The 27,195-nt window shown below is 37.3% G+C and overlaps 2 protein-coding genes and 1 long non-coding RNA gene across 3 annotated transcripts; all 3 read left to right on the top strand.

Annotated features, from left to right (window-relative positions):
• The first annotated feature begins 4,044 nt into the window (after positions 1–4,044).
• On the top strand, positions 4,045–10,496 carry LOC121980507 (HMG1/2-like protein). Its single transcript, XM_042532576.1, has 5 exons — positions 4,045–4,180; positions 4,257–4,314; positions 4,427–4,469; positions 4,540–4,620; positions 10,471–10,496. The coding sequence occupies exons 1-5, from the start codon at positions 4,101–4,103 to the stop codon at positions 10,494–10,496; spliced, it is 288 nt and encodes a 95-aa protein (XP_042388510.1). The 5' UTR covers positions 4,045–4,100.
• Positions 10,497–11,241: 745 nt separating this feature from the next.
• Positions 11,242–13,833, top strand: LOC121980509. Its single transcript, XR_006111570.1, has 4 exons — positions 11,242–11,593; positions 11,977–12,074; positions 12,427–12,887; positions 13,517–13,833. It is a non-coding gene; the product is annotated as an uncharacterized LOC121980509 (long non-coding RNA).
• Positions 13,834–19,420: 5,587 nt separating this feature from the next.
• Positions 19,421–26,915, top strand: LOC121980506 (WRKY transcription factor SUSIBA2-like). The gene is made up of 6 exons (XM_042532575.1): positions 19,421–19,809; positions 21,317–21,511; positions 23,588–24,068; positions 24,152–24,317; positions 24,406–24,564; positions 26,221–26,915. Exons 1-6 carry the CDS (start codon positions 19,501–19,503, stop codon positions 26,687–26,689), a joined length of 1,779 nt encoding a protein of 592 aa, XP_042388509.1. The 5' UTR covers positions 19,421–19,500; the 3' UTR covers positions 26,690–26,915.
• The last annotated feature ends 280 nt before the right edge of the window (positions 26,916–27,195 follow it).

Below are 27,195 nucleotides of genomic sequence, written 5' to 3'. Positions count from 1 at the left end.
GCTAATGTGGTTGTCGATTTACTTAGACGGAAGTCTAAAGGGACTTTAGCTTGCCACCGAGTTGTGGTCACAGACTTGATTCAAGGTTTCTCCGAGTTGGACCTTGAGGGTTAAGAACAGACAGAGCAGGGTACTCTGGTTACCATGGTTGCTCAGTCGTCGATCAGGACGAGGATCCGAGAGCTCTAGGCTGCTGATCCGTAGTTGCAGTTTATTTGACCGGATAGCTTCGGGTAGCGAAGGTTCACGAGACGAGGAGGGTGTAATACACTTTGAGATGATTTTGCGTATTTTAGTCTCATCCGGTCTTATAGAAGTTACTTAGGAGCTCATCGCTCATGATTTCTTTGTCCACCACAGCGGTGCCGTATGTACCAATTTGAGGTGTTTATTTGTGGAGCGACGTGAAGGGAGACATCGCGGATTTTGTAGCTAGATGTCTTGTGCGTCAGCAAAGGCCGAGCACTAGAGACCTATCGGTTTATTTTAGTGGATTCCTATTCCGAGTGGAAATGGGAACATATTACTATGGACTTCATGGTGAGTTTGTCGAGGACATGACGAGACCACGCGATTTGGGTAATCTTTGATCAATTACCCAAATCCGCGTATAATCGGAGGACAGATTTCCTGGATCGATTGGTAGATCTGTTTTGCCGGGAGATCATCAGATCATGTGGTGTCCCGTTGATTATTATTTCGGATAGAGACCCCGATTCACGTCTCGTTTTTTGACAGAGTCTGCAGCAGACCTTGGGCACGCAGCTCTGTTTCAGTACAGTTTTCCATCCTCAGACAGATGGATAAACACCGCGGACCATTCAGACTCTAGCGGACTTGCTGAAGTCTTGTGTACTAGATTTTTTTTTAGGGGCAGTTGGGAGGACCATTTGCCATTGGTAGAGTTTGTCTACAACAACAGTTTGCATTCGGCTATCCAAATGCCACCGTTGAAGTGTTGTATAGTAGGCCTTGTCGGACACCTACTCTCTGGATGAGGTTGGGGAGGCCCAGTTGTTGGGACCTCATAGAGCTCAGCATGAGGCGGAGTTGGTCCGTACTATTAGACGGAGAGTGTTAGAGGCACAGGATTGCCAGAAGAGTTACGCTGACCGGAGTCGGAGACTCTTAGAGTTCTCCATTTGTGACCATGTATTTCTGCGAGTTTCACCCACGAAAGGGGTGAAGAGATTTGGCCTCAGGGGTAAGCTGGCCCCGCGGTATATTGACCCTTTCGAGATCTTGGAGAGGATCGGAGCGGTAGCTTATCGACTGGCACTACCACCGTTCCTGTTAGGCGTTCACGATGTTTTTCACGTATCTATGTTGAGGAGATCGTGCACGACCCTGTCTTGGAGATGTCTCAGTTCCAGTTCAGCTTGACATTACTTATGAGAAGGTTCCGATACGGATTCTCGACCGGAAAGAGCGTCAGTTGCGGAACAAGACTATCCGGCTGGTTAAAAATCGGATGGCAGCATCATTCGGGCGAGGAGGCTACTTGGGAGCTCGAGGATACGATCCGAGCTCGATATCCCCATCTTTTCACTTGAGGTATGTGATTTATTTACCGTTCAGCATTTATACTCTATATCTGTTGTTAGTAATTGCTGATGGTAGATATCGAAATTTGGGGACCAAATTTTTATTAGTGGAGGAGAATGTAAAATACCGAAAAATGGCGAATAATGATAAGAGAATTTTCCGGAATTTTTAGAAATTTTTCAGGAATTTTTCGGAGCTCGTATGGACGATTTAACGGGGATAAAATGGGGCTTGGGAAAGCCTATTTAGGCTACCCTGTTTTAATGAGGAAAAGTTTTAATTTCATTTTCCTTATTCCTTTTTCTTTTTCTGTTTTTATTTCTTTTCTTCATTTTCCTTTTTCCCCACCGAAACCCACACGAGCCGAGCCTCTTCTCCCGACGCCTGCCCTAACCGCCCTAATCGGCGTCTCCTCACCTCTGCCCGACACCGACGACGCCGGGGAACAGAGAGCCGGCCAACTCCTTCTCCCCTGCGCTCGCACACTGCTGATCCGTGCCTTAATCGGTGCCGAGCAGTTTCCTCGCTTTCCCCACGCTTACAAAGCCCCAATTCCTCGGCACTTCATCTCCTCTCATCTGATCTGCGCGCCGAGGCCAATCATCGCCTCTCACCCCATCGCCGTGGAGATCCCTAACGCTGGCTAGTTCCCTGTGCCCTAGCTGCTAGCCACCGAGAGCTTTCTGGTTTACGCCACCGTGCCCTAGTTGCGATCTTCCTCAGCCGCCGCCCCTCTGACCCGATGCCCTAGTACCATTGTTGTTCTCTGCCGATTCACCACCACGGTAGCAAGTGGAGTTCGCCTGAGAGAAGGCTGCTAACCTGGAATTGGAGTGAAGCTTGCAAGGTATTGGCTTTGCAGGATTTGATTTCATGACCTGTACTGGAATTGTAAGCTATATGATTGATATTTGACATATACAGCAGGGTTTGGGAATTTTAGTGTGGATTTGGAGGCTAGCGGCTCCACCTAGCTCCGGCCAGTATATCCGGCAGCAACTTCCCCGGCTGCGATTCAACAGAGGAGGGCCAATTGGGGTTAGACTGTTGTGGAGATGAGGAATTTGATCATTATTCGTACACTTAGGTGAGCAGGTTCAGTGATTTCCTTTAGATTCCTATTGAGGATGGTTTGTTCTATATAGATTCTGTATATGTTATTAGATTACATCTGTGTTGAGCCAATTGGAAATATTCCTTGGAACGAGGATTCGGATTCGGGATGAGCACATCGACATAGAGGTTGATTAGTTCGATCTACATTGGAGGCGGGTACCTCTTGACTTATCATTTATGATTTTGGACATTTTCCTATACAGTGAAGTGTTAATATTGTCATTTATATGTGTTGTGCCTTGTATGTATTTGACAATATGTGTGTGAGGTCAATCCATGTAAATGCAGGGTTTAGATAACTGAGTATAGGAAGAGCCTTGGATTGTAAGACCATAGGGCTTTGTGACATAAGGTATCCCTTACTTTCTACGACATTTCCTTGAAACAGGGATTAATTCTTGTTAGGAAGATTAATTAGAGTTTAGAGGGTTCTCCCAAATTAATATTAGGAAGTGATCTGTGTAATCTAAGAATATGGATCGTGGGCCCTTGTGTGAGAAGGATGTTCTTAATATAAATATGATTTGTGTGATCACCTTTTGCTACAAAAGTGTACAATATTTTCTTTGACATTACAACACTACAAGAAAATCCTCATTCAACAACACTCAAACGACAACGGTTTTATACCAAATCATTATTTTTTTGCCTTTTAACAACGATTTTAACAAAAATCATTGTCTTTTAGTAGTTATTTTGGCCTACGACAATGGTTTTTAAAAACTGTTGTCTATTTATGCTTTTTTGGAGCTATGACAACAATTTTTAAAGGCTATGACAACAGTTTTTGAAAAATGTTATCTATGTATGCTTTTTTAGGGATTACAACAACTGTTTTTGAAAATCATTGTCTATTAAGCGTTGTTAAATACCGTTGTTTTTTTTCCTTTGCTATTTTTTCCCCTTCGCCTATATTTTGCCGCCGTATTTTTTCTTTCCCTCTCCCCAAAATTTTTTGTTGCCGCATTCTCCTCCTTTACCTTCTCCAACTTACGATCTCTTCACCTACTTTGCATTTTTCTTTCTTGATCTCTTCACACTGGCGACCCCATCTATGCCGAGGAACCCCTCCTCGCCTTCTTTTCTAATCCTCTTCGCTTTCGCCTCCGCATCCCATCGATCGATCACTCCTCCTCTCCTACGCCGTAGAACCCTAATCTCAAGGTAATGTTTACGATTTCTCATGATTTATGTGATTTGTGTGTGTTTTTTTTTTACTTTTATGGACGGATCTGATCGTCTTTGCTGTAGATCTCGCCATGAAGAGGGAGAAATCAAAGACGGGCGCTTCCAAGAAAACTGATACCAAGTGAGATTCCATTTCACCTTTGAATGTTCTTAGCAGATCGATCGGTGTTGAAAAGTTTAATTTTGTGGGGATTGGTCGCTTGTTTTCTTCTCTCTAAAGGATTTTGGTGAAGAAGGGACCGGAATAGGCGATGAAGAAGCCAAGGAAGTCCAAAGCTGGCAAGGATCCTAACACGGCCAAGAGGCCTCAGAGTGCCTTCTTCGTCTTCATGTGAGATCCTCTCTTACGGCTCATCGATTTTTTTTACCCTTTTTGTATGTCATTGCTCACTCGATTAGCTCGACAGGGAAGACTTTCGGAAGACGTTCAAGGAAAAGAACCCTAATAACAAGTCGGTCACAACAGTTAGTTTTCCTCTTCCTTTCCCCTACAGATCTTTCTACTCCATAACTGATTTTTTTTCCCTCTCTTTGATTTTTTACCACCATAATAAACGCATCAATTTGATCTGAACAGGTTGCTAGCTGGAGGAGACAAGTGGAAATCTTTGACGGAAGAAGTAAGTAATCAATAGCAACACATGATTTGCTAATTCAATCGAACAACCTTTAACAAACTCTCCTTTGAAGGAGAAAGCTCCATATATAGCCAAGGCAGCAATGCTCAAAGTCGATTACACCAAAACCATGGCTGCCTACAACAAAGGGCAGGTACTGATCATTGTTGGAACCCCAAGATGTTTTGATGTGATCAAACAAGTTAAATTAGGTCTTGTTTTGCCTAACCCTTGTGTCAAAGTGTGCAGGAGCTTAGGAACACAAGAAGTCGAGCGGAAGACGCGTCTAACGAGAAGGACGACACGGGGAGAGAGCCGACGGGCTCGGCGCGTCCGAGGGATGAGGTGACCGAGGAAGAGTACACCGGTGGATGAGAAGAACGTGTGCGACGTTCGAGGGACGAGAAACCGAGAAGGAAGGCTACTCGAGGAGAAGGCCGGAACTTGGGTTCGGGTGAGCCCTATTCCGGATGGCCGAGATCACCCAAGCTAGAGGAACCGGAGTTGAAGACCCGGACCGAGACGAGCCGAACCGAAGTAGAGCTATCGGACGGAAAAAGTCAACTAGAGTTGACTTTTGGGGTCCGGGGCTCCCGGAGCTGACCGGGGCACCCGGACCCCTCTAGGGGGCCCAGAACGTACTGGGGCGCCCGGAGTGAAGATTTTGACCAGATCGAGTTTTGACTCGATCTGATCGTTGGGGGATAAAATTTTATCCCCCAGGGCACCCGGACTCTTCAGGGCGTCCCGACCAATGCTATAAATATAGCATTGATTAGCACAAATTATTCAACTCACTTGTAATCAGTTTCTTAGTGCTTTACTTTTCTGTCTGTGCTCTCAACCCTGTAAGAGGCTACTCCATCCAGAGGAGATCATCAGATATTGCACCTTCTTTTCCTTGGATTAGCAATCCCCTAATTGCAAACCAAGTAAACACTCTGTGTCTAATCTCTTTTAATTAGTCTCGTCTCTTTATTGTTACAAGTATTTGTTAATTAGTCGATATATCCAAGAAAGGTTAGATTTATTTTTGTAGGGCAATTCACCCCTCCCCTCTTGCCGGCCTCCAAAGAGACCAACAAGTGGTATCAGAGCAAGGCACTTCAGGAGGACTAACTGCCGATCGAAGTAACCAAATGGTCGGACCAAACATCGTTCCACCAAAATCCGAGGGGGACTTCGCACACTGGAAGTGTCGTATGGAGGTATTCCTAAGAACTTATTTTGAAATTCGGTTAATTATAAAGTATGGCTTTGTAGCTCTAACGAATCAAAATGGAGAAGAAAAAGAAGAGAGCCAATGGACAAAGAAGGAGCAGAGTGATTCCGTGGTGAACAACCGTGAGGAATATCACCTGCTGAGCGTGTTACCGCCTCAAGAAGTCAACCGTATCGGAAGTTACTCGTCGGCCAAAGAACTCTGGGAGAAGTTCCTGGAACTCCAGGAAGGGACATCCGAAGCAAAATTAGCTAGAAGAGACATCCTCCGAAACAAACTACGAACATCTGTCTGGAAAAAGGTGAGAATGTGGCCGATCTACACGCGAAGGTAAAGGAATTGATTACTGGGCTCAAGAACCTCGGTGAAACGGTAACAAACCGGGACACCATACGCTACTCACTCAATGTGTTTCCTAGAACTCCAGAATGGACATTAATCGTCGACGCCTACTATATTTCAAAAGACCTAGAGGTAAGTACTTTAGAAGAATTGTTCTCTACTCTTAAGTTACATGAAACCAAGTGTGCAGGGACAACAAAGGAATCAAGCCAGATGATCGCACTAAATGTAACCAAGAAGGATGAACCCGAGTTAGATTCAGAAGAGGATCAGGAAGCATATATGGTAAGAAACTTTAAAAAGTTTTTTAGATCTAATAAGTTTAAAGAAATACAAAATAAAAAGAATCCAAGAAATAGAAGAAGGATGCGTTGCTACCAGTGTCAAAGGGAAGGACACTTAAAAGAAGATTGCCCAGAACTAAAGAAGGGCAAAGACAAGATACCCAAGAAGAACAAGAATCTAAAAGTAACTTGGGATGATAGTTCATCATCTGAGTCCGATATTCAAGAATATGCCGGGATAGCACTGATGGCAAGCTATGAAGGGCAAAGTACATCAGAACCTAGCATCGATGAAGGGGGAGCGATCTCAGATGAATGCAGCGAAGCAGGGGGAGAATCAGACTTCAAGTCTGATATGGTAAGTGAGGTATGCCTCTTACCTCCTGTTCGACTTTACTTTGGTATTAAGGCTATGGCAAAATCCATGTATAAATTAGAAAATAAAAATAACAAATTAGGAAATGAAATTTTAGAAACCAAAAGAATTTCGGCAAAATAATGTCTAATAGAGGATTTTGATAAATTGAAACTCAAAAATTAAAAGAAGAAATAGAAAATTTGAAAAAGTCTACCGGTTCAAATATTTCTACTTTTAAGAATTATAGAGGACTAAACTGGTACTATAGGTTTCACCAAAGTCAAATCAGAAAAATTTCAAAAGCCTATATACCTAGAAAATATTTAATTAATCATGTAGGTAGGAACCTCTATTGGGTTCCGAAAACATGTTTAACTTGAATTTAAAACTAAACTTAGCATTTTCAATGAGAAAGTTAAACTCATAATTTCTTTATGAGGCTTTGTCTAAGGAAGTGGTTGTTGCTCCAATAACCAAGAAGGCCTAGGTGTCTCGCTACGACCTGGAAGCCAAAATACTGAAATCAAATGTTTAATTAACTTTCTGGAAAAAGTATTAAAGTTAGAATTAAATAATACTTAAAAGTTTTTAAACATTTGTTTTGAAAATTTTGTTTAACTTAGAAAATATTTCTATTGCAAATAATGCTTTAAAAGAGTTATTCAATTTGCTTTAGAAAATATATTCAAAAACTTAGAATTTTTTTTTTAGTTAGAAAATTTATTTTTACGTTGCAAATTAAAATATTGTCTTAGAAATTTTTGCAAACACTTAAATTTTTGAAAAATTATCACATTTTTTTTCTAACTTATTTTTTTTAAAACACTTATTTTTTTTAAGTTAGAATTTACCTTAGACTTGTTAAAATGAACCCTATGTTTTTATGTGATCAAAGGGGGAGAAGAATGTTAAGTCTAGGGGGAAGTATATATTGAAAAATCTTTGGACTTATTTGCAAATTAACTATTTTTATTGCATATATTTACTATAACTTAACTTAGGTTGCTCACATAAAAAAGGGGTAGATTGTTGGAACCCCAAGGTGTTTTGATATGATCAAACAAGTTAAGTTAGGTCCTGTTTTGCCTAAACCTTGTGTCTAAGTGTGCAGGAGCTTAGAAACACAGGAAGTCGAGCGGAAGACGCGGTTAACGAGAAGGACGGCACGGGGAGAGAGTCAACTGGCTCGGTGCGTCCAAGGGACGAGGTGACCACGGAAGAGTACACCGGTGGACGAGAAGAACGTGCGCGACGTTCAAGGGACGAGAAACTGAGAAGGAAGGCTGCTCGAGGAGAAGGCCGGAACTTGGGTTCGGGTGAGTCCTATTCCGGATGGCTGAGATCACCCAAACTAGCGGAACCGGAGTTGAAGACCCGGACCGAGATGAGCCAAACCGAAGCAGAGCTACCGGATAAAAAAAGTCAACCAGAGTTGACTTTTGGGGTCCGGGGCGCCCGGAGCTGACCGGGGCGCCCGGAACGTATCGGGGCACCCGGAGCGAAGATTTTGACCATATCAAGTGTTGACTAGATCTGATCGTTGGGGGATAAAATTTTATCCCCTAGGGCGCCCGGACTATTTAGGGCGCCCAGACCAGTGTTATAAATATAGCACTGATTAGCACAGATTATTCAACTCACTTGTAATCAGTTTCTTAGTGCTTTACTTTTCTGTCTGTGCTCTCAACGCTGTAAGAGGCTCCTCCGCCCAGAGGAGATCATCAGATACTGTGCCTTCTTTTCCTTGGATTAGCAATCCCCTGATTGCAAACCAAGTAAACCCTCTGTGTTTAATCTCTTTTAATTAGTCTCGTCTCTTTATTGTTACAAGTATTTGTTAATTAGTCGATATATCCGAGAAAGGTTAGATTTATTTTTGTAGGATAATTCACCCCTCCCCTCTTGCCAGCCTCCAAAGGGACCAACAATCATAAACTCACCTCTTTTTTTGGAACAACTCTAGTATCGAATCACTTAATCTATCACCTTTATCTGGTCATAGTCTGGTGGAGGAGGAGGAAGTCGTGTCGTTGCCGCAGATGAAGAAGAAGAAGAAGGTGAGGAATCCGACAAGTCAAAATCTGAGTTGAATGATGACGATAAGGATGATGAAGAAGAAGAGGTCTGAAATATAATAATAATAAAAAAAGAAGCTATTTTCCACATTATGTCTCTATAAATAAAACATTGTTGAATGATGAACAGGATGAACAGGATGATGAATAAGGGAATTGCATTTGCAGCTCAAAATTATCTCTTTTTGTAACGCTCGAAAATTCTCAAAATTATTTTAGAAATATTCTATGTTTTTTTCTGGAATTTTAGAATATTTTTATGGAATTTTTAAAGTAGCGGAAGTAGCAAAAATAAATAGAAACGTAAAATAGCTTAAGCGGGAATCGAACCCGAGACTTATTGGGTCCTACGACTTATGGTGAACTCTAGTAACCAAGTGAACCCAGTAGGGCCGTGCTGAAAGAAAAGGGAATCAATTTTCTTTATATTTGAGTTGGGTCGAATTACCCACTTAATATAAATAGGAATATAAATAGGGAATTGTTATTTTCTTAAATGAGAAAACTTTTCCCTCAAACCCTCACACACACGCTGACCCCTTCTCCTCCCTCATCTCTCGGCGCCAACCACAAGCAAACCTAGGGTTCCGTCCAAGGGCCATAGGAGCACCTTTCCGGTGACAACTCCGGCACGAGGACGTTTCTCTCCACGAGAAGAACGCGTAGACGCAAGAGAATCGTCGAGAAGATCGTCTCCACCGTAAAACTAGCGACTAGATTTGTAAGAACACTAGCGCAGGAGGTAAGAAACCCCTCACCTGCAGTATAAGTAGCTTTCGTATGATTGTGTGCCTTTAAATTTGCTATATGCAGATTTTTTGTCGACATACAGGGTGTATTTAACCCTCCCCACAGATTTAGGGATTAGTCGAGCATCTCTAGATGGGCCGGACATGTTTTCCCCTTTAGTTGGAGGTTCTAGACGTTGTCGGGTGCCTAGAGGTAATCTCCCTAATAGAGAGGAGAGATGACGTACACCAAGTGTTCGATAAAATAACCAGTATAGTTTTAGACAGTTTAACAGCTCAGTTAAATGCAACAGAAACATTTAAGATCGTATAGTAGTCTTGCTCCAGTTTTTACAGGACTAAATGTCCAATGGGTGGGCTCCCACAGTCGCCTCTAGGTTCAGACAACCTAGTTCTAGGTTCAGACAACTTAGTTCTAGGTTTAGACAACCTAGTAAGAGCAAGACAAGCATTATTAGCTTATGTTCAGTATTTTACTTTTAGCAGTGGCACTGTACTGGATCAGATATCCAATGGGTTGGGCTCCCACAGTCGTCCCTAGGTTTAGATAACCTAGTAAACCCTACTAAATTCGGGACTTGCAAACCCGGGTCTAGTTAGGGATGCGCGCATAGCAAGTACAGTTGTCGGGCCCAAACAGCAGCATGATTATTATTTTAACCTATTTATGAAAATAGTTTTCAAAACTTCACAAATAGTTATGTGAATTCAGTACAGCTTTAGCATTAGTTTAGAATTAGCTCAGCTCAGTTTTTGTATCAATTTAGTTTCCTATTGATACAATATGATAGCTTATGTTAGCACTTGTTGCCATGACTAGTTTGTTTGTATGCCATGCTATGCTTTTTCCTGTTCAGCATATATTTCAAATAGCATGTTTTAAAAGCATAAATTGCATCGTATGCATGTTTTGTGAGGTAGATGGTTTCTTACTAAGCGTAAAGCTTACAGATACTTCTTTCCTTATACTGCAGATAAAGGTAAAGGGAAGATGGATTAGCGGAGGCTGGAGGTCAATGCGATGAAGATGTGTGTGGATGGAACCTGGAATAAAGATCTTGGATAAATTAGCAAACTAAGACTTTAGTTTTTATATAGTGTTATTTTCCGCATTTCTAGTTATTTTAATGCCTTGAATCGTGAAAGACTTGCTTAGATTGTTAGTACTTATACTCATAATCCTAGTCATGTGTTATTGATATGTTTTCAGCTAATATAGAACTCTTGTAGGTGAGTTTGGCACGAAACAGTGCTGAAATCAGAGTTTTGCTGCGAAATTAGAAACCCCAATCGATCAGTGGATCGATTGGGGGCCCTCAATCGATCAGCGGATCGATTGGGAGCCTGGTTCCGCGAACAGTAAGCTTCTGGATCGATCAGCCGATCGATCCAGTCGCATTCTGTCGCAAACAGAGAGTTCAGGGATCGATCGTTCGATCGATCGGGAAATCGCTCCCGCGAACAGAGAGCTCTGGAATCGATCACTGGATCGATTGGCCAGTCTGGATCGATCAGCCGATCGATCCAGATTATTACCCCGAGCACAATAGCGATCTGAATCGATCCATGGATCGATCCAACAGCTTGCAATCGATCGAGTTCAATCTGGATCGATTGGGAAGTTGGGTTTCGACCAAGAGACCTTGTAATTCAGCTTCTTGACCATAGGGGATGTAGGATATGCCATGTATACCTTAGATTGCATCCCTTAGCACATGTAGTACCAAGAACTTGTATTAGCTTAGCAAGGGTTTTAATTGGTACAGTTTTCCGCACCTAGACTTAGTAATGGTCATGGATATAGCTTAGCACAGCATAATGTGACGGTCCGGCCTTACAGCCTAACCAGTAGAAGGCGGGTCGTCACACTTTTCCTTTCCGCTTTTTCCCTTGTTGTAGTTTCTATTTGGACCCGAAGAAATCGTAAAAATTATCAACTTTTCATTATCTTCTCTAATGGTAAAAGTCTGCACTATCATAATGTACTTAACTTTTGTCTAACTTGATCTAATCTAATTCCAATTTATCTTGCTCTAAGTGCAGTGATCTTTGATTAAAACAGTGCTTTCAATCCTTTACAGGAAAGGCATTGCAGAGGTTTGCCATATTTCTAATTTACTTGAGTGGTTGTTGATTGTCTCAAATAAGGCAGTTTGTTAGGTTTGCTAACCCGATTGTGTCAAACGGTTGACTTTGTTCTAGCTCAACTCATCTTGTTCTTATTTAGTTACTATAATTGGTGGAATTCCATCATACATTATGAAAATAATAGATTTGGCTCTATTTTATGGAATTAATAGATTTAGCATAGTTTCATGCCCAAAATGCTTGTTTATTCTCTTGAATATTACTACTTTGACTTCTTTTCCATGTGAAGATTGCAAGTGCATTCATTATGCAAATATGTTCATATTTATTTGATTACTCATGCAAATTCTCAAGTATGTTTATTATACAAGAATCCAATGTTTTTTACATAGGTGAAAAAAGAGTACATTGCCTGTCTCAAATCTTTTGATTACCAATCAGAAAAATGCAAGCACCTATCAAAGAAATACTTGCAATGCCGAATGGAAAGGTTAGTTTGCATCTAGTTTAGCTTTTTCCCCCTCTTAATGGAACATTCTTGAGATAGGAATGAGTGAAAAATAAGTCTATTAATATCTTAGTTGTCTTGGAAGAAGTCTATTGTGTCACTTATGATGGGCTACTATATAATTTGAATACTTAATTCTATATTTTTTCCCTCTGCTTGACGTTATAATCGTTCTTCTTTAAAAGTGCCCTTAATCTTAGTCCTTCATCTCCTATTGACTTTATTCACAAATTATTAGTCTTGATGGATCTCATACCTCTTGGGTGCTTGACAGATGAGTAGATTAGAAATCTTTATTTTCTTAAACACACTAATGGCTTTATTTTGTTTCCAGAAACTTGATGGCGAAACAAGACCTATTAGAGCTTAGTTTTCGCAATGCTACAACAAATTTATCCGAGAAGCCCTTGATCCCTCCTTTGAAATAATAATTGTTGATCAAGTTGTATCTGCTATTGCTTGAATCAGTTGATTAAGGTTGCAAGTTGAGCCTGTACTTTCAATAAGACTAGAAATTTTATCCTTTAATCAAGTAGTAGCTTCTTGATTGAGTTTATTTAGCATATGAAACTCATTTAAGATTTATGGTTTGTTGTTCAATTTTTTTGGACCTCATACTTGTTATAATTTTTGGTTTATAATGCATTGAACCTTATTTAACATTGTTTAAATTTTAAAGTGTGTATTTAAATACATATATAATAAGTAGCCTTATTGAAGAAACTACAGTGCCAAAGAGGGGACATTATTGCAGTCATTCAAAGGTTTAATATCCAAGTTAGCAATTTGACTCAAGTAAGTTTTACAATAGCTTCTTTATATAACTATACTTACATGTTAGATTTCCCCTTGAATTATTATCAATCAATAGCTTTTGAAATAGTCTATGAACTTATTGAAAAAGTTACTTTGTTGGATGATAGATAATATAGATGGTGAAGCTACCAAATATTTTATCTTGATTTTGTTTGCAAACTGTATTGCATGTGTATTGTGGCATCAGGTAGAATTTGCATTTTGGTGCCCCACAATCAATCAAGAATTAGTACAATAGCATGTTCCAATTTTCATATACTAGGAGAAAATTACTTAGCATATTAGTTTCTTTGGTATATCCTATGAAATGCTCAGTCCTTATTCAGTTAGAAGTTGCATTTTTCTGATATTTTTTATACATATACCTGCCTGGTTTTCTACACAACATTAGATTCTGGTTAAATGCATACACAGAGATTGTTCATTTATCAAATCATTGCATATTTCTTTAACTCTAATAAGACATTGATGGTGCATGTATTGGTACAACTTTTCCTCACCTGTTTCTGATGATATTCCCTTTTGCAAAATCATCAACAAACTTAGTGTGTTTCCCTGTATGCTATTTTAAGTTTTCTAATGTAATTGTGTTGAACTCTCTGGGACAGGGAGTGAAGAGTTACTCTGTGAAGTTGATGAGGACTACATATTAAGGTCTGGATTTATTATGAAAGTGATGATCAACAATGTTGGAAAAGGTTGACATGGAAGAATCAGCAAGTGGGAAAGAGGAGTTCAATGAAATCCTACAAGTTGAAGATTGTGATGGGACTTGGGTTGGCAATAATTAAGTGCAATCTTACTTAGCATGAACCACCATCACAAGTTTCTAGTCTTTTAGCTATTGTTCATTAGTTGTAAATGGAGTTTATTCATTTATTTGTATTGAGATAAATTTTATTTGAATATGAGATATGTTTTTTTTTTTGTGATTGTAATTCTTGTATAAGTAACATTTTGAATGACATTGATGTGGAGAATATTCTTTCTTTTGTGATTATGATTCTTTATTATATATTTATATTGAAATATGATATATTGGTATTAAAAGACAATAGTTTAAAAGACAATAGTTTAAAACTATTGTTGTTGTCTATCGCCCTCAAAGGCAACGGTTAAAAACTATTGTCGTAGCTCCAAAAAATGTTGTAACTGGTAGTGTTATTAAAAATGCTCTAAACAACAACAGGTTTAAACCGTTGTCTTTTCATTCAAAGACAACGGTTTTAAACCGTTGCAAAACTGTTGTTCTTTCATTCAAAGACAACGGTTTAAAATTGTTGTCGCAGCCCTCACTTTTAACAACACAGTCAGTTACAACGGTTTTAAAAGGCCTACGACAACGGATAAAATCCGTTGTCTTTTAACGTTTTTGTTGTAGTGCAAACCAATTTTATAGTAGTAAATTTGTACATACATCACTAAATTTTTATCTATCTTCTTCTACCAAAGTCAGTCTTACTTGAAATTTGTCCTTCAACGTCGATGTTCTTCAATGACATTGTTCTTGAATGTTGTTGTCCCTCAAAGTCGTCTCTTGAATGTCTTACAACAATACTCCCACTTTCTACTTACTCTTTTGCAATCCCTCCAATTGCAAGAAGATGTAGGGTAAGCAAGAAGAGCTTCATAATGGCGTTGTGTTTATAAGAACAAGAAGAGGTATGGATGGAGTGAGAGGGTGAGACACATGATGAGGTAACGTGTATCCAAACCATAGAATTACTTTCAAATTAAAAATTCTTAGAAAGTGGTTCAGATGCCTTTGAAAATTGCATATGAAAAGGAGAAGTTGTCGGGAGGGGTAGAAGGGGAATAACAGACATTTGACTGCGTCCTTTGGTAAATATTAAATTATAGTATATCTTTTGGTCAATTCGAAAACTTGGTGCACCATATTAGTAAATTACGGTAAAAACTATAACCTTTTTTAAACTTTTAATAAAGTTATTTAAAAAAAATGAATTTATATTATTATTTTTTAAAACTATATTTGAAAATTTTAAATTTATTAGTTTAAAATATTTAAAAATATAAAACAGTTAGTTTAATAAAAATAAATTATTGATAGAGATAGAAACGATAAAGATTTGCTTATTGATTTTAATTACATTATTGTACCGTGATACTTTTACAATATCTTTTTTTTTAAAAAAAACTTACGAAACCTTTTTTTCAATTTTTAAAACTCTACTTATTAATAGATGAAAAACTCTAAAATTTCTCTTATATTTAAAATATAAGTAATTGATCTTCACAATCATTAAGTGAATTTATATACACAATCATGTCGACGTCACATGCAGCTCAATATATTTGTAACTATGCCTTCTTGTCTTTAGAATAAAATAGGGCATCATATCAATATCAATAACATTGTCAAAGCATATGGCTAGGATCACAAATTCACAAGTTCTGATTGCATAATTGAAAGCTAAATGATAAGTGTGGATTTCAATCATTCCAATCATATTCATATTTCTTTCTCATCTTACTTTAAGATTTTGTATAAATTCAATGCATTTGATATTAGTAATAAAATTCTTTTAGGCATTTTACTAAATCACACAAACAAGTTTTAAAATTTTTCATTTCATGTCCTTAACTTTGATAATAGTAAAATCACATAGCGCATTCCTATTATATCTCTCCTCCTTTAATTGCTCTAAAAATTTAATCTCTTTCCTTTTAATTTTGTTCTACACGTTCAACAATTCACTGCTCTCAATTTATGCTATCGAATTTAGATCCAAGGGCATGAATATATTAAGGAGGCTTACATTAATTTTGATTCAAAGTGATTCGGAATTCTTTAATTTCATTAGTTGATTGATGAACTCAAAGAATTCCGATTTACTTTGAACTAAAATTAATATAATCTTAGAAGCCTCCTTAATATATCTATGCCCTTAAATATGAATTTGACAGCATAAATTGAGAACATTGAATTTTTAAACTTAAAAAGATGTGATAACATTTATTGTAAACTCATTATAAGATTTATAACAATGATACTTATTAATTAACACTATCAATGGATTCTTAAGAGTCCTCTGATTTGAAAAATATCAAACTTTTAAATTTTTAAATAGAGACTACTTTGAATCACTTGAAACCAAAATCAATATATTCTTGGAAGCTTGTTTAATATATCTATGCATGCATATCTAAATTCGATAACGCAAATTAAAAGTAATAAATTTTTAAACTTGTAAAATCTTGATAAAATATGTCACAAGCTTATTATAAAACCTACGATAATGATACTCACTAACCAATACCACCAATAAATTCTAAAACTTTCCTGAAAAATATCAAACTTTTAAATTTTTAAATAGTATAAATCTATCAGTTAGTTTTATCTTAAACAAGTTGATGGACTTAGAAATTTCAAATTTCTTCAAATCAAAATTAATGTACTTTTGGAATTCTTATTAATATATTCATGCCTTTATATATATATATGCAGCTTCTCTTATTTTTCCTTTCCTCTCTTCTCTTTCCTCTTTTTTTTGCATGCATACAATCATAGGTCTAATATGCAAATCATATCAGGACCACGACATTTAAGATTTAGTTAATTTTTTAATAATATTTTAATACATTTGGAGAAACTAAAATAAATAATGAATAATATATTTGAACTCCTTGTAATCTTAGAAATCCATGGAAACTAAAATAGATGCAATCAGAGCTCTCTAGGTCTATTAGTGATTTCGTTCAAAATCCACTAATGGACCAAAATATCTCAGATTGTATCCATTGCAGTTCCTGTAGATTTCTGAGATTACAAGAAGTTTAAATATGTATCCATTATTTATTTTGGCTTTTCAAAGGTGTTAAAATGTAATAAGAAAGAATCAATAAAAATCTCCACGTTGGGCCAAAAATCTATAGAAACTGAAATGTGTGTAATTTGAGATCTCTAGGTCAATCAATAGGTTTTGACTGAAAATCCACTGATAGACCTACATAGTTCTGATTGTACCCATTTCAGTTCCTATGAATTTCTAATGTTATCTATTATTTATTTCAGTTTCTTAAAGGTATTAAAATATAATAAGGAAGAATCGATAAAAATCTCCACGTTAGACCTTATATGGAATCATATCAGGCTCAATATGGGCTTGATATGATTCCATATCAGACCTAACAACTTAATAACATATAATATCTTAAGTTAATCACAGTTAGTTATTCTGTGAAAATATGAACTCTGCACTATAAACATGAATGCATTCTTCTGTGCTTCCATGCATTTACAATCACAAATGAATTGTTGATACTAGTGGACCATCGACCACTTGTCTTCTTCACAATTTGAGAGGTGGGTTATTAAAAATTAAACTTGGAACTCATCAGCACTAAGACGATCTCACCAACCGTGAATTATTTTTTTTTTGACGTGTGAATTATTTAGAGGTGTAGTTGAGGAGCCTTGAATAGTTTAAGTGACATTGAGGATCTGATATGAAATCATATAAGACCCAATATCAAATCCAATATGAAGGTTTTTGTCAATTTTTCTTTATTATATTTTAACACCTCTAAGAAGCTGAACTAAACAATAGGTAGTATATGTGAACTCTTTGCAATATCAGAAATTCATAAGAACTGAAATATGTGTAATTAGAGTTTTTTAAGTCTATTAGTGGATTTCGATCAAAATCCATGATCCGGCGGATAGAACAGGGGGCCCCCGTTCTGAGGGGTCGCCGCCACGTGGAAGTCAAAAGGCCAGGTGGACCGGGCGACTGACCGGAGAAGGTTGGGTCGACCTCCCCGCCAGCCGGATAGGAGTCGGGATACCGGCGCTCGAACGAACAATAATGAGGGGCCGAGCGGAAGTCATGATTGGCCGAAGATATAAGGTAACATAGCGCTAACAGTCCTTGCATAGCAACCTACCGAAATCTCCCCAGCGTATCAATACCAACGGCAGGTCGGACGTGCCGGACCCACCAGCCTGTGGTAGGTAGAGAAAGACAAGAATATCTTATGCCAGCTGTCAAGCCCTAGGGCTAGGCCATACTCCTAGTCTGACAGCTAGGTGTTCTCCTGTCCCATCGAAGACATGCTTGGACTGTAGCAGTATGGCGTCAGGTAAGCTTTCTGACAGACACATACCGAGGTATGGGCTGCGGATACGTACGTGCCTCGGTGGACGTGCAGGAGCTCCTTCACCACTCTATATAAAGAGTCTCATACTTCGCCGGAGGTACGCGTTGAACACCTTTGGAGCTATTTTTTCCACCACTTGCTTACCTGACTTGAGTGTCGGAGGGTCGCCGCCAGGAACCCCTTCCCGGCCCGACTTCTGTGCAGGTTCGCCGGAGCTTCGTGCCACCAGTCGAAGATTCACGTCAGCAGTCGGAGAGCGCCCCTTGCCTAGCGTCCGTTGATTCGGCATTCAGACAGGATCAATCCACTAATGGACCTAGAAATCTCGTATTGTACCTATTTCAGTTTCTTGTATTTCTAGGGTTGCAAGAAGTTTAAATAGCTATCCATTATTTATTTTGGCTTCTCGGATGTGTTAAAATGTAATAAGGAATAATCATTAAAAATCTCCACATTGGACCTGATATAATTCCATATTAGGTCTAATATGGAGATTTTTACCGATTTTTCCTTAATAGATTTTAACACCTCCGAGAAGTCGAAATAAATAATAGATAATATATTTAAACCCTTTGCAACTCTAGAAATCTACAATGAAATTGAAATGAGTGCAATATGAGATCTTTAGATTGATTTTTGACCAAAACTCACTAATGGAGCTAGAGAACTCCAATTATCTCTATTTCAGTTCCTGTGCATTTTCTGATGTTACAAAGAGTTCATATATCCTATTTATTGTTTATTTTAACTTTCCAAATATATTAAAATATTACCAAAACATTAACTATACCTTAAATATCGTGGATATGATTTACATATCAATCTTTTGTTATGAGTAACATATATCTTTTGATTAATTTAAAAATCTAGATGTGTTCTGCTAATCTCATATATAAAATCATACACATGACAGAAATTAATTTAATATATAAAAACAAAAATATTATATTTTTTTCTCTCACTAAAATCTCTACGATGATGGCAATACAATTATGTGAGCCCCACATATTTATCAACCTATTTTAAAAATAATTTTGTTTTGATTATCAATCATGTCTCCTTAATAATTAGCATATCACGTGCAAGACATGCCCACTTCTGTGGGGACCAAAGCAGGGACATGAACATACTTTTCCAAGATTCATGCCCCCACGGGCGGGATCAGCCGGTTATGACATGATACAGGATCGGGTGCCCATTCGCGTGAACGAAGAGGGACCCTTTCGTAATTCAAAGAAATAGAAGTTCGTTGTATAGTAAATAAAAATAGCATTTTCCTTGCAAGTCAACAAGAATGCAGCATGCTGTACTAGTTTTATGGGTTAACAAGCAATCTAATACCAAAATTACCCTTAGTAGGACCGCTAAATCCCCTAGCCGTCCCCGGTTGCTTCGGGTTCTTCTCTTGCTTGTGCTTCTCTGCCTGCTCTCCACTCGCACAGTGTCTACGGCAGACCTGTGGGATCCTGAAATGGAGGCGAATACCGAACTCGTTTACGGAGATCTCAGCTGCCGAACTGCCGAGGGTAGTCAGCCGGTTCCAGAGCTTCGATCTGAGTGCTCCGGCGCCGGAAACGATGCCGGGACGCGCGAGAAGAGGACTGGGGTTGTGGAGAAGCCGGGTCCTGGGCCGTCAAATCTTGCTGGATTGAACGGGGCGAGGTATAAGTCGATGTCTCCGGCTCGGCTTCCGATCGTGCGTTCCCCTTGCCTTACAATTCCTCCCGGATTTAGTCCCTCCTCACTGCTTGAATCCCCTGTTCTCATCACTAACAGGATGGTGCGAGATAGCTTCACTTTTCTTTTATTTTACTTTTCCTTCTATTTTTTTTTTCTCTCCATTTCATGCTTCGATTTCGTGTCATTTCTGAATTCTGATAGTCTCGATGGCTGGTGTTCAAATCTTTCAGTTTCTAAGTTTTGTGTTCGGCAAGAGGAAGCATGTCTTTCCATAGGATTTGAATAGTTACCGATTAAGCATTCCACTACGTCAGTGCATGACAGAAAAACTCACCTCAATCATAGAAAAATTCTCCACTCATGAATGCCTACAAGAATAAAATGGTTTTTTTGTGTGCCTTTTAGATTAGTAAAAGTGGCTCAGTATGATATTCTGCCTTTCAATAGCTTTTAACTAGTTTGAACTGATTAATGTGATCTAGATGTTATTGTCTTTAGTGCCTCGAGAGGCTTCTTCTTTGTTTACTTTTTGAAAGAATTTATGTTGAAAGCAATGTTTGGTGGAATCCCATTATCCATAATTTTTAAACTGAATCTTATTCTTGCCTCATTCCCTTCCGTTTCGTCACCTTTATTCCTTTATATAATTCAAATATCCCAGTTCTTGGTTCAGCATTGTGCTTGATTGGGAACCTCTCCTTCTATTAAATGCCTCCACATGTCGCCTTTCTCATAAACTAGTAGCTTTAAAACCAATATTTCGTGACTCCTTGTTTCTTCATACTTGTATGAGATTTTTATTAAATAGCAGATGATTATGATACAGTGTTGAAAAGCTAGAATGTATCTGTAACTCATGAAAATTTCTAATTGAGAAATCAATTGGAAAGCTATCGTTTGGGCTGTTGTGGCTGTCTGAAATCATGTTACTTCTAAAGTAGTCTTTAGGCTGCTTTATTGTGATGGATTCAGAAAGGAAGAAGGCATTTGAAAACTAGTAAGAATTTGGACAAAGAAACAAGCAAAACTGGTATGCACTTAAGCCTTTAATGATGGTCATTTTTCTTAAGTGCCAAAGAAGTTTCCAAATTTTCCATTTTTTCTTGATAGAGTTTGCCCATACTATCATAAAAAATAGTTTTGTGGTTATTACAATCCTGATCGTATAGTTTTTTAGTCTGATATAATTTTTGCAGCAACTTTTTTCTTTTATTTTTCTAAAACATACTGTTTGGATATCATATATGACATGCTATTAGACTAGTTCTGTGAATGTAGGATAGTAGTTCGATCACTCATGACTTGGAATTTCATCTATTTGCTTGGATTTCATCAGTTTGTTGGTTATCCTTAAATCATAAATATAAAAATATTTTTGTCGCTGTTTGTACACAATGCCGCCTTAGTCAAAAATATTACTTTGTTATATGTGGCTTCTGGAATAAAAAGTCTAGCAGTTCTATCTGTTGATACCACAGTTAATAAAGGATTTGTAGATAAATAAAGCTTGAGCCTTTTGCATTTCTTAGTAGTGTAAGACATGTATGTTTCAATCATATGAATAGGAAGATAATGGTTTGTTTACCTTGGTAATCCCCTTTCTGCAGGCTGAGCCTTCTCCAACTACAGGAACCCTCAATATGGCCTCTATATTGGGTAAAAATGCTCATTTAGGCACATCAATGTCCCCAATAGATATTTCAAACCTCAGTTCAAGTGATGAAGGGATTTCCAGAGCTTTTGAGTTTAAACCCCATGTCAAAGCATCTTATAATATCAGCTTATCTTCATTGAGACCTTTGGTAATTTCCATTTGTTTTTATGTAAGGTAGATAATTTGTAGAGCTGTATATGCACATAATCATGAAACTGTATATTATGTGTTGTGTGATATTGATAAATATTTTAATTATCAACTAATACAAATCTCAAACTTTTTTATGCTTTATTTATTTAAGGTATTATGTTTCGAGATCAATAAAGTATAATTTTTCCTTTTGGATTTGGAATAAAATAAGAAATGAGAGCATTAGAGAGAAAGTCGGAGTTGCTTCTATTAAGGGAAAACTCTGAGAGACACGTTTAAAATGGTACGGGCATGTTGATCCAGTTAGACGATGTGAAACTATGACAAACACACATATCAAATGAGGAAGAGGAATACCAAAAAGACTTAGTTAGCAACAATAAAACAAGATAAAATTTATTTAAATATAGATGATGATATAGTAGGAGATAGAGCCCAATGGCGTAAAAGAATCCATATAGCCAACCTCACAAAGTGGAATAAAGCTTGGTTGTTGTTGTATTTGGAATAGAAACATTAAATCTTTTCATATCAGGCATTGGTAAACAGAATTGGAGAAGTAAAAACATTAAATCTTTGCAAAATTGTTAGGCAATGGTATATAAATTTGGAATAGTTAAACATTAGTTCTTTGTAAGATTACTAGGCACTGGTAAATAGTTTCCATTTACTTTAAGTTAATTAAAGAGTTACCTATCAGAGTTAATTAGCTCTTATCTAGGCTAGTGGTCTTAGTTCTTAAGAACTAAAAAAAAATTATGCAACTTATAACATTAGTTAATTGATGCTAAATTGCATTGGAATATTTCTCTATCTTAGGCAAGTAATCTTATTTCTTGCAATAACTAATTTACTCTTACAAACAATTTGTTGTTTAAGTTATTAGTGCAACTAGTAGACTCATTGCATATAGATAAGAAATATTACAAATTTATTTTGAAACAGTTTAATGCCTATCAAAATTCAGCTCCCATCTTTGGTTCTAGAATTTAATTTGATATTAGCATTGACTGAGTGATAAATTCATAGAATATTTGAAAAGTCAAGCTTTACAACTAAAGGTTTCAAACTAAGAAAAATGAAAATTTTGTATATGATAAATAACTTGAAAAATAACAAAAAAAAAAATGAAAAGACTAAGGGTTAGTTGAGTTGATTGGAAAGAAAATCTCTAAAGGTAACTTAGCTCTATTATCTAGCTATGAAGATTGATGAAGTTATTGTTCAAGGGATAAAAATTCAAATGGCTCAGTGGAGAGGGTTCTCTGGATTGTTATGTGTCCTTTGTCTAAAAGAAAATATTTGATAAAATTGTGGTGCATCCAATCATGTTTTGGGTCAACTTGTTGGGCAATAAACATATAAATTCCACTTCTAAACTAGTTGAATTAATTAAAGTTATAATTAGTAAAGGAAGATCAAAGGAAATTCTAAACATAATTGAAGCTTATCTAATTGACCTAGGCATTATTAGTGTAGTGTTTCATAGAACTCTGATTGTAGAGGCCAGGATTCAAGCCATACAGTGGGGATATATGGTTGTTGCTGTTGTATGAGAGAAAACATGATTTTGATGTATCTAATTTTGAAATTTCAATACAAACTCTGATTGTGTGTGCATATATAATATGGAAATGAATTTAATTATTAAAAAGGACTTTCAATGCTAAAGTTTGGACAAATAGGCTTGATAATCATGATGACTTTCAATACAAAAGCTATTTGTCACTTGCAGCTGCTTGTATTTTACTGCAGCTGCTTTTTGTTAAAAAAAATTCTAAATAAGTTCAAAGTTGATTAGTGCATATAATTTTTACTGCAATGCTATCCCAATTGCAAGCCTAGCTTTGTTTAATTGTGAGGAACTTATATGTGGGAAGCCTTGCACCAGAGTTGTAAGTTATAATTTCCTGAATGTGCTGCATCCTAATATGCTAGAATTTCCCTGTGCTTGCTCTTTTGTCTGTTTAATTTTTATGAATTTAGATTGAATATGCTCATCAGTTGTTTGCTATTATTTCTATGCCATTTAATGTCAAGTTCATTGGCTAATCCTGAAAGGGCATTACAGATTTCAAGTCAATCTCTAGGTCAGTCTGGATTTCCCTCAAAAAATGAGTCAGCTCAACTAGTTGGTGCTTCAACTTCTGCTATTGAAGTGTCCACATCAGCAGCTTGTCCACCAGTTAAAACAGATTTTACTGAGACACAACGAGCAAAATGGTCAGATCAAGGTGCATGTATATTACAGTCTGATATGAATGAACCTATAATTGAAAAATCTGCAGAAGATGGTTATAACTGGCGAAAGTATGGTCAGAAACATGTTAAAGGCAGTGAATATCCTCGGAGCTACTACAAATGCACACATCCTAATTGCCACATGAAGAAGCAGATAGAACGTTCTCATGATGGGAAAATTACTGAAATAATACATAGAGGTCAACATGATCATCCTAAACCTCAGACTAACCGTCGTTCAGCAATTGGTTCATTGTCCAACCAAGAAGAAGAAAATTCGCCTATTTTTTATTCTTTAGTGGCTGATGAAGGTAAGAGAGTTTTATAAGTGAATAATGTTGTGCGTTTTCAAAATTTTTAAATATTCTTTCATCTGGAGCCTGTCATTTTTCAGATAAGTCAGAAAATGTGCTTTGCCAGATATCTCAACAGGTGGATCCTAATGGTGCTAGTGAGATGTATCCAGCATCAATCAGTGAGCATGATGCCAAAATTGGTGGTGGGCAATCTAATAATTGTGATGAGGTAGTTGGAGATGGTGATCCTGAGTCTAAGCGCAGGTGCCCTCTTTGATTGATGAATCCCAAAGTTAATTGTATGTTGCAATTATATGAACCAATAGGTTGATGTTGCAATGTCTATAAGCAGGAAAATGGAAATTGCTAATGTTGATTCTGCTTCGATTGGCAAACTGAACCGTGAGCCACGTGTCGTAGTACAAACCGTTAGTGAAGTTGATATCTTAGATGATGGATATCGTTGGCGGAAATATGGTCAGAAAGTAGTTAAGGGAAATCCTAATCCAAGGTAGTTTTATATTTCTATGGTAAACTATGCTCCTTTTGATCTGTTGTCACTTTTAGTTTATATTTGTTTTATTTGCCTTGTGACATAGCATTTTTTTCATGTTCAAATGGAAATTTGGCAATGATTTCCAAGATCATTTTAAGCAGTGTATGATAGTATTATTATTCCTTGGAATGTTTGACTGTTTTATGTTATTCTTTTTATCTTTATTTACAGGTAGCTATTGATAGAATACCATGGTTATAGTCAAGGTTTAGGTATTAGCTGGTACTACTCCATTACTTTTGTGGACTTATTAGAGTATGGTTATGCATGCATGCCTGGGATATACCAAATCTGTGTTTATATGTTTTATCAGTAGAATGGTCAATAAATTGGTTTGCTATAGACCATAATGATATGGTTAATCTATCACAATGTATTACAACTGTGTGATTCTTAGGATACAACTCTAACGCTTTTCCCTTCCTGATGGAAACTAAATTCGTGATGTGTGAATGATGGCTGTTTATATATCATTACATGTTACATATTTAATAGATAAAATGAATTTATTTGAGTTTTACTATTTGGCAATTTCTGAGTAGGAAAGTTCTGTTCATACTGATCATTTTACATTTACAAAAATCTTAACCATATCTAAGATGCAGAATTACTGGTAAAAAGCTCATAATTAAGCCACATTTGTTCCTCTTTTCTCCTTTGCACTTCACTGCTTGTCTGTTTATCATTTACTTTGTATCATCTGAGGTTTCATATATCTGTGCACTCCCTTGCTGAGTCATAGTTCCGGCATGTGTATTAAAAAGTCATAAACATGCTGAGTCATGCTTTCCATATAACTCCTGCCCAAGTTGACTTCTATCTTGTGCCAATGGGTATACTTATATGAAATTCAGAATGGAATGAATCTGTTGTCTAGAAAAGTGCCGGCAATCTTGTGTCACACAACATGAATCTTGTTGCAACATGTTTTCTTTGTTGCTGTTATTCTTCCACATTCTAGTCCCCTCGGGACGGACAGTTGATTAGCGCATGGTAGTGTTGCCATCATGAGGTTTGGGGGTCAAATCCCGGCTAGTAGCTAGGTGCCTACCCTCCCCCATACGCTATTCAGCTGCCCAAGGCTAATAGTCACCCGTGATTTACCTCTTTCGTGTTGACGTAGAGACGGGCTGGCGGAGGTACTAGGGGCGAGCGAATCACCTTTGCCATCATGTAAAGTCATTTCAACTATTGTGTTCATCTAGCAGAGTAGGAGGTTTCAGTATCATTGGCATGAGGGACCTTTGTGCTAACTTGGTATCTCTAATTATAATTAATGTCCATTAAGTTACAACATATCTTTGTAAGTCAGTGACTTGGATTCTATTATGTTTTCACTAATCGTCCAAAGAAATCAATCTCTAATTTTGAAGACAGTAGTATATTTATGTTTTACTATTTTATAACTGAATTGGTTTTCATGATGCTGGTATTTTTAATTGACTGATTTTGTATCATCCTATTACTTGAGAGTTTTAACTGTTTTACATTTACTTTCTTCTTACAAATTGTTGGACTATGAAACCTGGACCTTTGAAGTTGCTAGAAATCGTTGTTTCAGTTCTAAGTTCTTCACTATCTACTTATTTTTTTTAATCTTATTCCTTGCAGGAGTTACTACAAGTGCACAAATGTAGGTTGCCCTGTCAGGAAACATGTCGAGAGGGCATCACATGATCCAAAAGCTGTAATTACAACATATGAAGGAAAACACAATCATGATGTACCTGCTGCAAGGCCAAGTAGCCAGGATGCATCCATGCCATCAGATACAAATGATGACAGTTCTACGAGTACTCTGCCTAGGAACTGCAGTAGCAGAACCCCTGTGATCAGCCTTGATCTCGGTGTTGGGATCATTCCATGTTTAGGTAACATCACAAATGGAGAACATCAGTTTTTAGAAATAGAACAGAAGGGTGGGGCAACTCAAGCTACCTCTTTGTTTCATGACACTTCGCAACCTAGAATCTATGAGTCTGGAGAAAATACTAACAACAGATTTACATTTAAGGCAAATCCTATAAATCCATCAAATATGTATTACACTACTCCAGACAATTTGGTGATGGGTCCATGACAAATACATGGAACCATGTCAGCAAGGTTTAAAGCAAAAAACAAGAGTAACACCCTGGTGAGCCAAACTCCATTGTAAGTTGTTTCTTATCGGCCAATGTTATAGCCTGCATGTAATACTAGTTAATTATCTTTCATGGATCATCACACTTTCTCTTTCTTCCTGATCTTGTAAGAATGTTTGGATGTATAACTCTTTCTAATAAAGGACTTGTAGAACTGATAAAGACGATCCATTGCTAGAAGGAACCCACAAAAGAATAATCTCAGGTGTAAGACCCATTGGTGGTACTGATTAGAAGATATAAAGGGTTGGGTTAATACTTTTAGAAAGGTATAAAGGTGGTGATAATAGTATAATCGTATAAAGATATAATAGGAAGGGGGATCCATCATGAAAGGAGACCAAAATTCAGGGAATGGTGATTGTTTTCCCTTGCTTTTTTACCTTATAACAAGGCCAAAATTGGAATAGGATGGTGATTATTTTTCTTGTTATTAACCCTG

The sequence above is a fragment of the Zingiber officinale genome, chromosome 5A (genome assembly GCF_018446385.1).
Source record: "Zingiber officinale cultivar Zhangliang chromosome 5A, Zo_v1.1, whole genome shotgun sequence".
Lineage (NCBI taxonomy): Eukaryota > Viridiplantae > Streptophyta > Magnoliopsida > Zingiberales > Zingiberaceae > Zingiber > Zingiber officinale.
This window is presented reverse-complemented; position numbering and strand designations above follow the sequence as displayed.

Bases quoted from the DNA above. Each gene is read 5' to 3' on its own strand.
- LOC121980507 (XM_042532576.1), top strand. From the start codon at position 4,101: ATGAAGAAGCCAAGGAAGTCCAAAGCTGGCAAGGATCCTAACACGGCC. The intron at 4,181-4,256 runs GTGAGATCCTCT...TTAGCTCGACAG, and splicing joins AGTGCCTTCTTCGTCTTCAT to GGAAGACTTTCGGAAGACGT. The intron at 4,470-4,539 runs GTAAGTAATCAA...TCTCCTTTGAAG, and splicing joins GGAAATCTTTGACGGAAGAA to GAGAAAGCTCCATATATAGC.
- LOC121980506 (XM_042532575.1), top strand. From the start codon at position 19,501: ATGGAGGCGAATACCGAACTCGTTTACGGAGATCTCAGCTGCCGAACT. The intron at 19,810-21,316 runs GTGCGAGATAGC...CCCTTTCTGCAG, and splicing joins TTCTCATCACTAACAGGATG to GCTGAGCCTTCTCCAACTAC. The intron at 24,318-24,405 runs GTGCCCTCTTTG...GTCTATAAGCAG, and splicing joins GATCCTGAGTCTAAGCGCAG to GAAAATGGAAATTGCTAATG.